At 33.0% G+C, this 18,617-nt stretch overlaps 1 protein-coding gene across 13 annotated transcripts in view; it reads left to right on the top strand.

The window, feature by feature from the left end:
* Positions 1–18,617, top strand: part of LOC148613260 (diacylglycerol kinase zeta-like) — a 106,783-nt gene that overhangs the window by 55,308 nt on the left and 32,858 nt on the right. For all 13 annotated transcript variants that reach the window (XM_088586545.1, XM_088586555.1, XM_088586547.1 and 10 more), the window contains 12 exons: positions 911–979; positions 1,507–1,539; positions 2,479–2,631; positions 10,288–10,526; positions 11,269–11,443; positions 12,326–12,396; positions 13,004–13,161; positions 14,418–14,473; positions 15,531–15,593; positions 16,497–16,570; positions 17,207–17,315; positions 18,107–18,306. In XM_088586545.1, coding sequence (XP_088442671.1) covers positions 911–979; positions 1,507–1,539; positions 2,479–2,631; positions 10,288–10,526; positions 11,269–11,443; positions 12,326–12,396; positions 13,004–13,161; positions 14,418–14,473; positions 15,531–15,593; positions 16,497–16,570; positions 17,207–17,315; positions 18,107–18,306 — 1,400 coding nt within the window. The remainder of the gene's footprint in view (positions 1–910; positions 980–1,506; positions 1,540–2,478; positions 2,632–10,287; positions 10,527–11,268; positions 11,444–12,325; positions 12,397–13,003; positions 13,162–14,417; positions 14,474–15,530; positions 15,594–16,496; positions 16,571–17,206; positions 17,316–18,106; positions 18,307–18,617) is intronic.

Genomic DNA, 18,617 nt, shown 5'->3' with positions numbered 1-18,617 from the left:
AACCGTGGAAAATGCATGAAAAATTGATACCCCGTAAAATATGCATCAACATTCACTGTATAACATAACATTGGCAAACTGTTATGCAATAAATCAAATTGCCTCGGTAGATGGATTATCGTCCAATCAACAAGTATTCCCCTTTTACCCTGTGGTACATATATACTTCCACTGTATAGCATGGATGATTTCCCCTAACCCGATTCGGTAATCAGTTAATAGTATTGCTTGGAAATTTCGACACCTGTGTCCATGGAAAATTGATAATGCTGTCAATTTGAAGTAAAACATATCCAAGTAATTAGATCATATTGTATATGCTGCTGATGAGTTATTTCCCCTTGGCATTCTGTATCAGAGTTCAAGCCAAGTTCCATTACACATATTTGACAGAAGTACATATACATGGCAGCAGTTTTTTTTTAACTGATTTATTTAAATAACAGTTTTTTAAATATCTTATATGAGACGATACATGCATGTAAAAGAAACCCACAAAATTCACTTTTATCTCTTAATATTACTCAAAACCAGTCTTGGTCTTTGATTGTTGCACTTTTGAGATATGAATTATATACTGTTAGACTGTATATGAAACATAGAAAGAGTGACTGTTCTTGCTTTGACTGATGTTTAGTGGGAAATAAATATATTGTTTTCTTAAAATACATATCAGAAAAGAAATATAGTTATGTGAAAAAAAAGAAAAAAAAAAAAAAAGAATGAAGACCAGAAATACATTTTTTGTTCAGTGTAATTTTAAGCCATGAATCACCTCTACCATTGGCGGTGTCTGAATTTTTTGGACTGGTACAGATATGAAAGCCCACTTCAGTTTGGATGAGTGGATGAAACAAAATCTGCTTGTTCTGTTAGTAAGATATGACTATTTTTTTCATTTTTTTTTCAGCAAACTTTTATGCGACATCACTGGGTCCATAGAAGAAGACAAGAGGGGAAATGTAGACAGTGTGGAAAAGTAAGAATACAATGTGTCCACATTAAGCAGGAATTTTGTCTGAAGTGAGGTTTCAGTCTGTCCACATTAAGCAGGAATTTTATCTGAAATAAGGTTACAATCCGTCAAGATTAAGTAAGACCTTTGACTGATTTAAGGTGCTGACTTATTGAGATGTAAGATTAAAAGGTGGAGTTTGTGTGAAATAAGATTGCATTCTGACCAAATTAAGTGTGGGCTTAGTGGGAAATAAGTTTACAATCTGCTGAAATTAATTGTGGACTTTCTATTAGTGAAATGTAGAAAATGTGAATAGTGTGAAAAAAAAATAGATTAAAATATTCCTTATTAAGTTTAGACTTACAGACTGAAGATAGTTTATATCAGGGTTAATGTGAATATATTATTGTCTGACCAATCATAGGATCATCTTAAGATAACTTATTAATTCCATTATGGTAATCCTTCACACAAATCTCAATGAAACCATGAGAGATGTTCTACATATATAAATTATTTTTTGAATGTTATATCTTGTTTCTTTTCAGTCATTCCAGCAAAGATTTGCCTTCCAGAGTAAGGTAAGATCAGAAGGATAAATTTGGATAGTGATTCAGTTATTTTAGAATGCAAGAAATTTTTGTTCATTATGTTCATATAAAAATAAAATACTTTTAAGTATCTGTCTTTGTAAGAATCATGCAAATTCTGTTATATATGATTCCTCCCAAGAAAAGGCTACACATTTTTATTTTTTTCGACTGCCGCTATGTGGGAGGGAACAGAAATACTAGTGTCTGACCCTCCTAGTCACACTTGTGGACACAACTCTTTGGAAACATCACGGCAGATTTTTTTTTCAAATTGTGTCAGATTTTTTGTCACCATTTGTAGAAGATCATACTGTGCTGCCATTTTTTTCCACATATTTCATAGGAGTTATGGGACTTCTGTATTTCAACACTTTTGCGGCAGTGAGGGACATATGGTTATGAGTTGCCTGTTCTTATTAAGTTCTTTTATGGGTCTATATGATGGAATATATAATCATTCATTCCAATATGTGTTTTCTTAGGAGATAATTCATAATGAAGATCCAATAGTTTCTATTGTATTTCAGTGTCATTTATAGAGATATCTCCCTTGAATTTGAATTCTGTAGTACATTCTAAATAATTTATCTCCTAAGAACAAGGGTGTATGTAAATCTACACGTTAATTTCAATTTACTTTAACATTTAAAAAAAATATCAAAAATAAAAATATGCATGTAGGCTTTTCAACCATTTATCAAATTTTGCCTGATTCTTAGCTGGAGTGCTACTTAAAAACCTTTCATGTTCTCAAGGGAAGTTACAAGTTGATGATGTTATCTGCACTATGATTTGATACTGTAAAGAATAAGAGAAACAGTGATTATCAGATTTAATTGTAAGCACTCCCCAATGCTCACTTGTAAAATCTTTTTTGGTACAACACATATGATGGAGTTAGTGTCAAGCCCTTGTTTGTTTTTTCAGGAAATCATTGCCATTAGTTGTTCCTGGTGTAAAGCGGCATATCACAATAAGACGTCATGTTTTATGATGCAACACATTGAGGAACAATGTAATCTGGGGCCACACCAGTCCATTATTGTGCCACCATCATGGATCATCAAACTACCAAAGAAAGTAAGTTTAGGACGGAATACTTTATCTGTCAATATTATTGCCAGTATGACAGCTCTCATTAATCTACATAAGAAAGGGTATTTTATTTGTCAAAATTATTTGTTATTAGTGTCACAACAGTAGTTTTCATTATACTACATAAGAAAGTAAGTCTTGGAAAGGTCACTTTATCCATTTATATTAGTGCCACCACAGTGGCTCTCATCCAACTCCCAAAGAAGATAAGTTTGGGAAGGGTCACTTTATCCATTTATATTAGTGCCACCACAGTGGCTCTCATCCAACTCCCAAAGAAGATAAGTTTGGGAAGGGTCACTTTATCCATTTATATTAGTGCCACCACAGTGGCTCTCATCCAACTCCCAAAGAAGATAAGTTTGGGAAGGGTCACTTTATCCGTCTATATTAGTGCCACCACAGTGGCTCTCATCCAACTCCCAAAGAAGATAAGTTTGGGAAGGGTCACTTTATCCGTCTATATTAGTGCCACCACAGTGGCTCTCATCCAACTCCCAAAGAAGATAAGTTTGGGAAGGGTCACTTTATCCGTCTATATTAGTGCCACCACAGTGGCTCTCATCCAACTCCCAAAGAAGATAAGTTTGGGAAGGGTCACTTTATCCGTCTATATTAGTGCCACCACAGTGGCTCTCATCCAACTCCCAAAGAAGATAAGTTTGGGAAGGGTCACTTTATCCGTCTATATTAGTGCCACCACAGTGGCTCTCATCCAACTCCCAAAGAAGATAAGTTTGGGAAGGGTCACTTTATCCGTCTATATTAGTGCCACCACAGTGGCTCTCATCCAACTCCCAAAGAAGATAAGTTTGGGAAGGGTCACTTTATCCGTCTATATTAGTGCCACTACAGTGGCTCTCATCCAACTCCCAAAGAAGATAAGTTTGGGAAGGGTCACTTTATCCGTCTATATTAGTGCCACCACAGTGGCTCTCATCCAACTCCCAAAGAAGATAAGTTTGGGAAGGGTCACTTTATCCGTCTATATTAGTGCCACTACAGTGGCTCTCATCCAACTCCCAAAGAAGATAAGTTTGGGAAGGGTCACTTTATCCGTCTATATTAGTGCCACCACAGTAGCTCTTATCCAACTCCTATAGAAGATAAGTTTGGGAAGGGTCACTTTATCCATCTATACTAGTGCCACCACAGTGGCTCTCATCCAACTCCCAAAGCAGATAAGTTTGGGAAGGGTCACTTTATCCGTCTATATTAGTGCCACCACAGTGGCTCTCATCCAACTCCCAAAGAAGATAAGTTTGGGAAAGGTCACTTTATCCGTCTATATTAGTGCCACCACAGTAGCTCTCATCCAACTCCTATAGAAGATAAGTTTGGGAAGGGTCACTTTATCCGTCTATATTAGTGCCACCACAGTGGCTCTCATCCAACTCCCAAAGAAGATAAGTTTGAAGGATACTTTTGTCCATCCAATTTCATTCCCATATTGTGGATCGAATCCAACTACCAAATGAAAGTAAAACTAGGTAAGGAGTACATCTGTTAATTACAAAACTAGGTAAGGAGTACATCTGTTAATTACAAAACTAGGTAAGGAGTACATCTGTTAATTACCATACCCATTTAGTGGATCATCAGTTTAGTGGATCATCAGTTTAGTGGATCATCAGTTGAATGGATCATCAGTTTAGTGGATCATCAGTTTAGCCCAGTTGTTCGAAAGATGTGTATTTAGACAGAGTTATCCTCTGGACAATTCTAGTACAGTCTATACAAGTTATCCACTGGACAGTTCTAGTACAGTCTGTATAAGTTATCCTCTGGACAATCTTAGTACAGTCTATACAAGTTCTCCACAGGACAAGTCTAGTACAATCTATACAAGTTCTCCACAGGACAAGTCTAGTATAGTCTATACAAGTTCTCTACAGACAAGTCTAGTACAGTCTATACAAGTTCTCTACAGACAAGTCTAGTACAGTCTATACAAGTTACCCACAGGATAAATAATCATCCAATGGATAAAGTCTTGAACAACTGGACAATGGAAGTTGGCAAAACAATGAGTATCATAACTTAGCATTACTGTACCTTTGTACATGTACATTATACAACCTTCTACAGATTTGGGGGGGGGGGGGCGGGAAAAATCTATCAACTAATGTACCCTTCATGAATCTTCTAACTATTTAGATAGATATCCATTGATTTCTGCATTTATCTACTTAAAAAACAGAAAAGTTGAAGAATTTGGTTTCTGTCTTTGTATGCATATATTGTGTCTAGGTTTTCTGTAACCAACTTTGTACACATCTCTTGTGTAAAGATTGTTGGTAACAGATGTTGTACTCAAATCTTATGCTAAATTTAAGAAATCTTGTATTTAATAGGCTGAAAATCTACTGGGAACATTCATATTTTGAAAAATAATATCTGATTATAAAATATTTATAATGATGAGATTTGAGTCAGCTGATTTCTGATGAGCTAAGTAAAAACATATTATTTGCTAATTTATCCTTATTAAACATTTTGATTTTTCTTTTTGTGATATTTATTTGTGGTGCCATAAGGTTTAAAAAAAGATGAAGATTGTAAAGTACACAATGCAGATGTTACAATCACGCCTACTATTAGAAGTACTACAATTGATTACAATTAGTCATTGTTTATTGGGACGTACTGGATTACAAACATTGTTATTAGTGAAGGACTTATTTACCGGGAGCTACAAATCAAGTTTCTGATTGATGAAAAGGCTGTAAAAGTCTGAAATCAACCTTATTATCCAAGTTCTTATGTAATCTTAAAGGACTAGCTCTTTGGTACAAGCCTTTATGAGAGTTAGGCATGTTGTTATGTATATATTTGTCTCAACCTTGTTTTATTCTTAAACTTGGCATGACAAGTAGTGGGTATAATTAGTGATCATCATGTTCATCCATCACTTCATTGTCCCAGGCTCTGCCTGTCTGTCTGCCAGCAATGAACATTTTAAATTTTCTGGTGACTGAAGAACCATTCAACTCTAATTTACACTTCTGCATCAAGGATACCAGAGATTATCTCTACACGTTTTTTTTAGTTTCTTTAAACTTAAGAATGCAAATAACATGGTGCAGATTGTAAATTTCTTCACATAAAATCATGCAAAGTTCAGGATTTTCAGATAGCTTAAAGTAGGGGCAAAAATATTGATTGCTTGAAAATTGCTTAAGTAGGTCTGCTGTACATGTGATTCCAAGACCAATTTTCTGTAGTATAAACTGAGAACGAACCCTTGTTCAAGATTTGAACTCCAAACTTTAATTGAAAGTCATGGTTAGTGCATTAAAAAAGTAAGAAACCAATGAAGTTTTTGGCAAACCTTAAAAATTGATACGAACAAATAACAGTGCTCAGCCTTTATGATTTATACTGACATTCTTTGATAGAAGAATAGTTATATTAACTCTTCTGAAGCTACAGCTATTGTGATCAAAGAGTTATCTGCCCTTTGGTATTAGAATGGGCAATTGAACATGGAGTGGATTAGAAGTCTCTGAATATGCTCATGGCCACAGGCACAGATATGAATTTAAAAAATAGAAAGTAAAAAGCGTCTAAGAGTTCAAATGGTCTCCAGGAACCTGGGGACTTTAAAGAGAATCCTTTGTCATAAAGTATTAAAAATCCCTAAAGCTATTTTAAAAGGTACAAATTGAAGATAGAAAAGAAAAACAATTTTTATCAAAGTCATCTAGCCACAGAAGTTTGAAAAATTGTTGAAGTAAGAAGATAAGGCATGATACAGAGATCAGATACAAACAAAATTCAGGTTTTTCTTTAAAAAAAAAAAATGAAAATTTCGTGCTATACATGTGAATTGAAAATTGAAAAAAAAAATGGGTTGATTGCTTAGATATTTAAAACCTGAAATGGTTGCTGGAAGATTTCCATCTGAGATCTTTTAAAGATGATCCTTTGAAATATACACCATGTTTATGTATACAAGGCCTACAGCTATGTTAAAAAGTGCAGCTAAAATTTGAATATAAATGCCCTACAGCTCAGTAACCGTTATTTTGTAAAGTGCAGATGAAAATGGAAAGGAAAAAGTAACTTTATCACAGGAGTGAAGTTTACTTCAGCCCCAAATGTAAATTGCCATAAATCTTAAAGTATCAGTCTTTGTAAAAAATGAGGCAGTTGGTGAAACATGATTTGAAATAACCCACCACTTTGACATTGTTATCTGATTGTGTATGTACTATCAGATTCAAGAATTATAAAAGATAGGTTTTTAGTATTGTTTTGTGAGTTGCAATTTCATTGAAATACATTGCAAATTAGCATTTTAGGGACTGATTACGAATAAACAAGTACTATCTCTAAAAAAAAGATAGCAGACACAGAAAAACTTGTTCTTTTTACTTATAATTTTCTACATATCTTTAGGAAATAACACATGGCATGCAATTTCAGTTTCTGATACAGTTTTTTCCAATGCCACTATGTTATCAGTAGTGGGGCAATCCGGAAACATAATTTTAATTTATTGACATGCGTTGCCATAGAAGAGTGTCTAAGGTCAAAGGGTAAAAAGCGGAACTATATCGACTAGGCTTGGAAAAAAATTCTGACATAAAGTTTAAGGTTCTTTGTCAATTTTTTTTAATCTGCAAGTCCCCAGACTCAAACTAGTTTGAACACCTGCATGGTGGGATGGTTGCACACTAAAGGTATTTTGTAAGAAATATTTTGCAATAATATAAAATTTTTTGGATTTGGGACAAAGTATTAAGTTGTTGTAATAGATTTTTCTGGATACGTGTATATATATATATAAATAGTTTTTGTATGAAATTGGCACTTTTCAAGAGTTATCTTTCTTGATTTGGTTTGATTTTGTTGATTTTAGTAGGAGGTAAATGCGTGGTTTTCTCAAAAATACAGATCTAATGTAATATGTTTAAATATATTGAAAAAGCATTATTTGTTTGGTGAGTTTTTCTACACCATAATTTTTATGTGGACTAGTACTTTAAACAGCATTGTTGTATCCCAGAGCATATATAAACAAAAGATGCTTTGATATTAGTACTCTAATTAAAACCAGACTTTGTGAAAATAATTCCCCTGATGAAGTATGGATTTGACTGTCATACACTGACATTTTGATGATAAAAGAAATATCAGTTAACTTTCAGGATTATTCTTATGAAGCTCAATGGTTTTAAGTATTATTCCTTTTAAGTAAAAAGCAGATGTTAGGACACTATCTTGATGTTTTAGAATACGTTTTGTTTTTTATTTTTACCTATTTTATTCAACTGTCTGTTGACAATTATTTTATGGTATACAGCTGTCAGTCTTTCAGTTTGTCAGCGTTATATGATAACTCTAATACTGGTAACTTTTTATGGATTTAAAATTTATTTATACAATGGTAGATATCCTACAAGGTACTAGTAGCTCAGTTGAAGTTTTCATTGTTTTTAAATTTTTATATACCCACTAAACAAGTTTGCAATACACTGGAATTACCTTGTCTGTCTGTCTGTCTGTTAGTCTGTCCAGATTTCACTGTAAAAATTTCATAACCTGATTGATAGATTGCTTTTGAAGTTGTTTACAAGACTTTATATGACTGGGACTCATTGAGCATCAAGCTATTATTTAGAAAATGATTTTTTTTCTTGATAAAAAGTTCTACTTGAGGGTCTCATTTTATTGGCACTTCACAAAATTTCACATGACTCTTTATTGGGTCCAGAAAATAATTTTTGTTACAGTTGGAAATGTGGATATAGTCTCCACTTAAATTTTTATTAGGAAATCGAAAGACCTCAAATTTACCATACCAGTCTACCACATTGAGGTGGGGACTCCCTTAAAATCAAATTATGTAAGATTTGTTGGAGGTTTTTGGTTAAAATTACTATTGTTTCAGTGAAAATACTGAATAATTGAATTTTTACCTAAAAAAATTTTTTATATGAAAATCTCCCACATGAGACAGTGTCAGTGGGGTGACAATCCACACAAAAATAGTATTTGCCAATGAAGACCTTTAACTGATATGTTAGCTGCAGTTTTATATCTATTATTGTTATGGTAACCTTTAGCTTGAAAATTACACTGTCTCAAATATTTTTTTCAAATATCATGATAATAAAATATAAGGCACATTTGCACAGAAGTTTATTGATATAGGAAACTGGGAACAAAAATGAAATATAAAATTTCTGGGTTTCAGTAGTGAATTACTAATCAAAATGTACATTTTTATTAGACTTGTAATTGATAACTTTAACCCAGAGGTTATTTTTTTTATTGTCTTCAAAGCATGATTTAGTTCACTGCCTGATTCTGACATAGATCCATCTTTAATTAAAATTTTACAGAAATAAAAGGAATAAGGACTGGCTTAGTAGAAAGGGTTCAAGGATCTCTATTACTAGCATGGTCAGGTATTTAGAGCTTCAACTTTGCAGGGTGCTGTCATTAGAGAGTATGACTTGTCATGTCTTTATTTTATGTGGTTTCTTGCATTATCTAGTTCAAACGAGAAAAACATTGACTTTGTAATGAACGGAATAACAGAAGTTTTTAAGTGGAGACAGAACATTTCACAGTGATTCCCATGGGTGGAGCTGTGTTTTGTCAAGACATCATATTATACTTCTATTTATCAGCAATGTTGCAGCCAATTTGATGTAACAGCCATTGGCAATTGCAGATATTGTTCAGTATAATATGACAGTAGTGTGATATAGAAAATATAAGACAGAAAGAACAATGGAAAAACAGTAAGGTTTCGGATAAAAGTCCTTTAATCCCAAGTCCTCCCTGACATAACTGGTAGGACTAACCCTTGACAAGTAGCAGTTTAAAGAGACCGTTGACTGAGCCACCCTTCTCAATCTCATACATTAGACTTTTTATGCGTATGTGGGTGACATTGTATTGTAAACACAAACCAAGAAGCAACTTGTAGCAATAAAGAAGAAATGAACCCTACTCCTTAATTGTCACTTAAATTTCACTTTTTTGGGCAGTGGAAACTCTTGACCTCCTTTTTCAGCTCTCCAGTCAATACTTTTTTAACAAACTCTATAGCAGATTTAGCCTCATTTTAACACAATCAAGCTGCTTGCAGATGGAAACAAATTGAGCTAAGCTAAGATTTACACTGTTAGAACTAATAAAGTGGAAACAGGGCCAATCGTGGATAAATCAGGGTGCAGCACAACAAGGGTTAAATCATTGTTGTAAATGTTGAAACCATTGTTATACATGTTGACACCATTGTTATATATGTTGACACCATCCTAACTTACATTATGAACCAGTTGTTGTTGAACCATTCTTGTACATGATTACACTATTGTAATATGTATTGAAAGCATGGTTGTACATGTCGAAACCATTGTTGTACATGATGAAACCTTGGTTGTGTATGTTGAAATCATTGTTGTACATATTAAAACCATGGTTGTACATGTTGAAACTATGGTTGTACATGTTGAAACTATGGTTGTACATATTGAAACCATGGTTGTCCTTGTTGAAACTATTGAGAAGAGTCTTCCACAAGTGACTTACTACATGTTCTTTGTATTGCCACAAAGGATTTGATAAACATAAAATTTTTGTAAGTTACTTATTTTCTATAACTATTTTTCTGTTTTTCAGGGGTCTTTCAAATCTTCATTACGGAAGAAGCGAAGATCTTCGATTAAGAAGAAGAAATTGAAAGAAGAACATCGGCCATTTATAATCAAGCCTATTCCTTCACCGCTAGTCAAACCCCTCGTTGTTTTTATAAATCCTAAGAGTGGGGGTAACCAAGGGGCCAAATTATTACACAAATTCTGCTGGTGGTTGAATCCACGGCAGGTGTTTGATCTTAGTCAAGGTGGACCAAGATTTGGGTAAGTACCAGTTGTTTTTGAATAAATGTTGAGTTTTGAATGAAATTATTTTTGACTTGTTAAGAACCATAATAGCTAATCAATCAATCATAATCATTTTTTAAAATATTGTAAATCAACTTATTTTCTCGAGCAATTTTATTTTTCGCTGATATCACAAACAGGGAAAAACAGCCAAAATAAATTGTTATGAATAAGTCTCTTTGTAATAGAAAACATCTATAACCTTGGTTCCCTTGATTACTCTTTTAGAGAGTATTTAAAAAGTAGAAGATGCTTACCCTACCAGTGTACTTGGTCCATGCTCCCAATTTTTAGTGAAATCTGGGTTGCTCATTTACTTGTGTTTGTTTGTACATGTTATTTTGGTTGTTTTATGTTCTCTGTTGTGTATGTCTCTTTTCCCTGTCTAGTCTTTATCCTATCAATTTCTTCTTGAATCTTGGTTCCCTTGATTACTCTTTCAGTGCAAAATTGCATTGACATACTAAATTGCAAAGACAAATATTGGTGAAAATAAAGTGGTTTATGGTATTGCACTGGTTGAAATATAGCTTTAAATTTGTCTTGTTATCAATATCAAACGAAATTTTTTAAAATCAATATTCTAGGTTTTCCTTTACAATGAAAGATAATTGTATCAATACATAGGAATATTATCCCTCATGAAGTTTATATTGCTCTAGTTGAACCAGTTTTATAAATTTCAAAACATTGATTATTTTACCATTCTGTTTTGCAGCCTAGAGATGTACAAAAAAGTGCCTAATTTACACATACTGGCGTGTGGTGGAGACGGTACCGTGGGGTGGATCTTATCTGTGATAGACAGTCTGGGGATACATCCAGCTCCTCCTGTCGCTATTATGCCCCTTGGTACTGGGAATGATCTCTCTCGAACCCTCAACTGGGGAGGGGTAAGTTATCTGTGATAGTCAATCTAGGTAGTCATGCTCCTCCTAGTTAGATGTTGTTTTTGCATTCATCAAACTCTTTCTAGATAGAGGTAGTCTGGGGATTCTTCAAGCTCTTCCTAGCTAGAGGTAGTCTGGGGATTTATCAGACTCCTCCTAGCTAGAGGTAGTCTGGGGATTCGTCAAGCTCTTCCTAGCTAGAGGCAGTCAGGGGATTTATCAAACTCCTCCTAGCTAGAGGTAGTCTGGGGATTCATCAAGCTCTTCCTAGCTAGAGGCAGTCAGGGGATTCATCAAACTCCTCCTAACAAGTCCGCTGATCTTGTTCCAAGCAACAATCAAATATGCAAGCGTTCTTGGCACAAGTGATTATACAGTGTGTTAGGATTATTCACTATAACTCATTGATTATCTTATTTCTTACATAGATTTTCTCAATATTTTTTTTGTGACTTTCAAGAATGAATTGGTTTGTAACAAGCTTTTCTGATTGGTTGGTTTTGTTTGAGCAAACCATATTATTTTGTATAATTTGCTGAATTTGAACAGGTTATACAAAATAGCATGGTAGGCCGGTTTACACTTTTTATAAGCCACATTGTGATGTATATGTGTAAACTCACGCATCTGATAGGCAACCTGTTCAAATATTAGAAACATTTCATAAATGAATTTTAAATTCTGTGATTGGCAGATTAATTTTCCAAATCATTAGTGACATAAAAAAAATGTTAATACCTCTAAAAGAAAGTGCTGTGATGTTTTGGCGGGGAAAGTCTGAGAGTGAAATTACCAAATATATTTCACATGTGATTCATCAAAATTTATTATGGAGGGAATTCATTGACATCTATATAATAATATAGTTTTATGTTTTTTTTCTAGGGATATACAGATGAACCTATATCCAAGGTTTTGAACTATGTTGAAGAGGGCCAACTGGTCCAGTTAGATAGGTACCTGTTCGTAGAATATTGGCAGGAAAAATTGAAACTTTTAAAAAACATTTTTAAACATCTTGATGTTTACATAGTTTGTATTATGTCAGATCCCAGCAACGCTGTGAGACATTACTTATGCAGGTGTAAAATTTTGTGTAAATAAAAGTTACTGTAAGAGGCGTTGTCTGTTATGCAATTGGGTACCCTTCTCTTATATGTTACTCTTCCTACACCACTGATTGGAATTTAATGAAACTTTCACAGAATTCTCAATACATGTTATCATTGCAAACCTTTTATTTTAGATTTTTACCAAAATGAATTTGGAGGTAAAAATGTACATGTTATCAATTGGAGGTGTGGAGAGGGTATCAAGATTTTATGGTTTGATACAATTTTTTTTATTATTTTCTGATTTTCAGTTTGAAAGTTTTTAGTAAAATGCAGTTGAAGGGAACAGCAATTTATGAGATTTTAAAGTTATATTAATATTTAAAATTAATACATTGTACCTATCCACTAGCATTACTACAAATAAATAGAAACACATGAAAATAACTAGTTATGAAGATGTGTTTTGTTTTGTGCTTTTTTGTTGTTGATAACTTTTATGATATTGCAGATGGGATGTACAATCCTGTCCTTATGACCATTGTGAAAGTGAGACAAATAACAATACAGATGACAGTATCTCAGAGAAACTGCCTCTAGATGTGTTTAACAACTACTTTAGTCTTGGTGCTGATGCACAAGTAGCTTTAGAATTCCATGAATCCAGAGGTAAGGGGTGGGATACATCATGGCACTGATGGGATGGGATGCATCATTGCACATATTGGGAGGGAATCCAGAGGTAAGGGGTGGGATACATTATGGCACTGATGGGATGGGATACATTATTGCACATATTGGGAGGGAATCCAGAGGTAAGGGGTGGGATACATCATGGCACTGATGGGACAGGATACATCACTGCACATATTGGAAGGGAAAACACATTCTAGATCACATAAACTGACAATGGACAAACAAACAACAACAAAATTGAAAATTCAAATTCAAACAGAAACACAAACAGCACAAACCTGGTGTGCTCTGGAAAGGCAATTAATGTGTAGTAGTATGAGATGGTATCCCCCCTTGTACTTAAATTTTAAGTACTAATAAAATGGATAGCCATATGATCATGCCTCTATCTGTAATGATGTAATTCATAACACTCATGAAAGTATATTTATAATGAATATTACATGCAAAAATCTGTATCACATGCTGTATCAACAAGATACTCCTATATCAACCCAAGGGCCAAGGTGATATAGGTTGAGGGTTGATACCACCTCTGATACAGATTTTTGACATTTCATGTTCATTTTATTATATATTTTAATTTCTGTGAAAGTACTGTTGTTCGAGGGTACAAATTTTCATGGTTTTCATGGGTAAGCCAAACCCCAAAATATGGTTACCAACAGAAAGGAGATTTCAATTGATTTGTATACTTTAAACCTTAAAACTATGAATTAAAGACCACAAGAACTTGTATTTCTTCCCTAATCATAGAAAATTGGTATCCAGGAATAAAGTACTTTCACAGTATATTTCAAGTATGATCCATGAAGAGGTGTGATATCAGGGTTTGACAATATCAGTGGTCTAGTAGTTCTGTGCATACCTACATTTGAGAGAGGACTACCAAATTTCTGAATAAAAAAAATTTAGTGATGTTCAACATACATGTACATGTTAGTGCTGTTCAACATACATGTACAATAAAAAGAACCTTGAAAACATTGGCAGGAAAACTAAACATATATACGTAATATTATACTATATGTATCAGAAAAATCCAGGGAGAACTTAATTTTATTCCAGTTAGCCAGCGCAACCAAATGAAATTATATTTTTTGAAGCACAGTTTTGATTAATACCATTTGAGAGTTGAGTATTTGTTTGGAATGATGTTAACAAAAGAAATCATGTAATTCTTATTTTTTAAAAACACATGGACCTTTAGTTTACTTTTTCTTTTACAGAAGCAAATCCAGAAAAATTCAACAGTAGATTTTGGAATAAAATGTTCTATGCAGGGGTAAGTTTTAAACAGATTGAATTTTCTTTTGTTATTTATGTAGGAATATATTTAAGTAGCACTCCATCTAAGGATCATGCAAAATGTGATTCATGGGTAAAAAGCCTACATATTTTTATTTTTGATATTTTTTTGAAATGTCAGAGTAAACTTAAAGTTACATGTGATTTTTCATATAACCCGTGCTCTTAGGAGATAAAAATTATATAGAATGCACTGAAGATTTCAAAATTAATGGAGATAACTCTGTAAATGACACTCAAATATAATAGAATCTATTGGATTTTCAATGTTGATTATCTCCTAAGAGCAGGAAGATTTGAATGAATAATTACACATTTCATAGTATAGACCCATAAAACAACTTAATTACAAAAATAAAAATATGTAGCCTTTTTTTGAGTGAATCACATTTTTCAGATTCTGCATGATTCTTACAAAGACAGCTTCTTAATTATTTAAGGAATGACTGTTATATTTTTTAGGTCTATGAAGAAATAACCTCAATTAGGTTGTTCAACAAATAACCTGCATAGCTAGTTATTTTGAAGTATGCACCATGGGCATTTAGGTTTTTTCAAACAGACAAAAAATATAACAGTCATTTATTTTAATTTAAGTACCAAAATTCAATGAGTAAATCATTTAAAAAGTTTGATGACATCATTACAAAATTTTGTCTATGAGATGATTGCCAAATTTTTTTATCCAATCAGTAACTGTGTTACTTCTGAAATTAAATTATTTTTCAGTAGTTCAATTGTTGTTGTATGGACATTGTATGTGCTACCATTAACTAAACAAATAAACTTCATCAGAGTAGTAACTCAAAATAGAATTTGAAATTTTCAATTCTCTAAATTATTAGTAAAATACAGGATGTCTCACAAAATGTCTAGAGAGAGTTGTCTCCCCTGATTACTTATTCAAAAACAAAAACAAACACACATGGAGTAATGGATGCATTAATGAAATCATTGCATTTTATGACTATTGAAAATTCCACTCTCATAACTATCCTAAACAAAAATGTATGATTTATTTAATTTTATTACAGGCTGGGGGTAGAGATTTTTTAAAAAGAAGTTGTAAAAATATAGCAGATAGTATACAATTGATAGTAAGTATGAAGACAGTGTAGTGAAATCAAGGCTTAAAAAAACAGAAAACTGACCAGATGTTTTATAAAGTCCTTTCATAATAGCTTCTGCCCAAGACTTCTGGCCTACCTGTTCAGGGCTCGACTGGTACAAAGCAGGATCAGTTTGATTGGCTCAGTATATCTGATTTTGTAAGAAGCAGTCTGTTTGATTGGTTATAATATTCCTGTCCTGAAATATATAACATATCAACCATAGAATATTAAACCACAACAATCAATCAATCAATCAATCAATCAATTTTAAGCTTCATTTACCTGTATATTTTTCTTTACCGAATGAATTGTTGAGTCATTATTAACTAATTTTATTGTTGCTTCATACCTATGTTTTTACACTGTACCTCTTGTGCATGATAACATTTCCACATGTTCATAGTGGGCATTTGATGTTAAGAATACCAAAATTTCTAAAGATCTTTTTTGTTTTTGCATGTTTAGTTATTCGTGTATTGATAAATCAGTAATTAAAATATGAATATAAAAGTAACTCTTTTTTTAAACCCATATTTGTGGGAATTTTAATTTTATATTGTATTCTAAGTGATAGGTAGGAATTGAAAATGTTTAAACACAGCTACCTTAAAGAGATGGACCTAGGGTAAAGGACATAACTCATGAAATCAGCGATATGTTTGTATCATATTCAGTTTTACCAAAGCCTCTCAAGCTTTGTTTGAAGCAGAATAAAATGAATCCAAGTTCATTAGATGCTTATATAAGATTTATGTAAAATGCTGAGTACAAATGTTCCTATGATTTTTAAGAGTTGTGTCCCTTACCCTAGGTCTACCTCCTTAAGGCACTTATTTGTATTAGTTCAACCACTCATAACGACTTTTTAATATCATATTTTATTTACAGTGTGATGGTAAAGATTTGACAGCCAAGGTCCAGGAGCTGAAAATTATTTGTTTGTTATTTCTAAACATTCCAAGGTGTGTATAAGTTTCTCCCAGCAAGCTAATGAATATCAATATGACTTTTTGACAGATTTTATTTAACTTCCTGATTTGTGGGAGTTTTTATTTTATAATTATTTTGTCTGTCCGTACATTTGTCTATCAACAACTTTGTGTCACAGTTTTCTTTTGAACATCTCTTCGCTTGATATTTTGACAGAAGCTTTATATAGGTATGCCTTATCATTGGACTCAATTTCAGACTGTAGTGCCATCAACTTCCTGTTTGACAACTTTGATTATATTTTGACTGCATTGTTACATGGATGGGGTGTGGGGAGGTATAAATTTGAAAGCGCAAAGTTCTGTTGTTTTTTCATCTTTTTCTTCAAATTCTGGTCCCTCTGTAAGTAAGGGACTTTATATCCCTGTGTAAGTTGAGGATTAAAAATTTTTTTTTTGTCTTTTATCTATTTTGAAATTTGTAATTTAACAAACTTGCTAAGGTTACAGTTTTAACATATGTATGTTATTTGTAAACTATAATATTTTGCTGGTTTTTTCATTGTATGGGTTGATTCATTCTTATAAATGATGAACAATAATCAGCATCTGATTTATCGTAAGCATGATCTGCAAAGTTAGAAGTACTATATGTGTTTTGTTGAATAGATATTCCAGTGGAACAACACCATGGGGTAATCCCAATGCTTTAGGGTACGAGACACAGAGACATGATGATGGTCAGCTTGAAGTTATTGGTTTCACTTACTCATCACTGGTATGTACATGTATGTTATACAGTTGGACCTTTCAAAATTGAACTCTGAATTAACCTTTGACCTGTCTAAATTGACCCCTGAACTACATTTACAGGTTTCACTAATTTTTTTAACTGAAATGAGGTGAGTTCTGTTGATTCATTAACTCACCAATCACATTTGAAAATAACCTTAAAATATTGCATATAACTATATGATAAATAGTGTTAGCCATTTGTTTTTGTGAATAAGTAAAACATCACACATGCGATTGGAGATTCAGGTACTTTCATCCACTCATCAAATCTTTGTATTCTTTAGCACTCATGATTATATTTTAATTCTTTACTCTTTCCAATTAAATAGCATATGCTATAGGGTATGCAAGTCTTGTCACGTGACCGTGATTTCATGAGAATGGGTCCTCATCTCCCATTCAAATGCATAGAGATTCGTCATTAACATAGCATTTAGTCAATGTTAAAAGCAAAATATCTCTTTGTGAAAAAAGTACTGATAAAAAATGACAAATATCTTGTTCTACTGGATAAAGACGTAAAGAAAAGCATAAAATAGAAGATTTTGCATTGTGATACAGTGTTTCAATTTCCTGGAAGTAAACAATAAAATGCAGACCAGTCTTCGGATTTCGATACTTTCTACATCTAAAATTCTGTAAGGGAAAATGAAACTAGTACGAGACTTACAAACCCTATTAACAATTCAGAAATTATCAAAAGTTTTTTGTACAAAATAAGTTTTTGGTCTGAATGTTTCTGTTCCGATTTTCATAAACTGCTTATCTTTTCAGGCAACTATATACATGGGTGGTCATGGTGAAAGAATTGCCCAGTGTAGCCATGTGAAACTTATCACCAAAAAGTCTATTGCCATGCAGGTTGACGGTGAACCATGTCGGCTAAAAGCCTCGGTCATACAGATCAAATTCCGCAATCAAGCCAATATGATTCAAAAACCAAAAAGACGAGGGTCAATGCCTATAGCCAATGAGTATGTTACTTATTTATGCATGTTATGTTGGTTAAAGTTTGTAAGACTTAATTGTAAAAATTAACGTTATTCATTTTTCCCCTTTAAGTGTAGATTCAACAAGGTGTCACTTTGTACCTGATAAATTTTGTCAAAATTTTTTATTGGACTGAATTTAATCAGTACTTTTATTAAGTTAATGTCAGTTTATAAAGATGGATTTTCTAATGATAATTGTTGTCATCTGAGAAGTCTGCACTTGTGTATCTTTAAGGTTTAATCTAACTGTTATAGATGTTTCCCAATTAAAAGTACTTTTTATGTACAATTTG

This window comes from Perna viridis, chromosome 6 (assembly GCF_037379345.1).
Source record: "Perna viridis isolate PV_CMFRI_1.1 ecotype Kerala chromosome 6, ASM3737934v1, whole genome shotgun sequence".
Lineage (NCBI taxonomy): Eukaryota > Metazoa > Mollusca > Bivalvia > Mytilida > Mytilidae > Perna > Perna viridis.
Note: the sequence above shows the minus strand (reverse complement) of the source record. Positions and strands in the feature narration are given on the sequence as shown.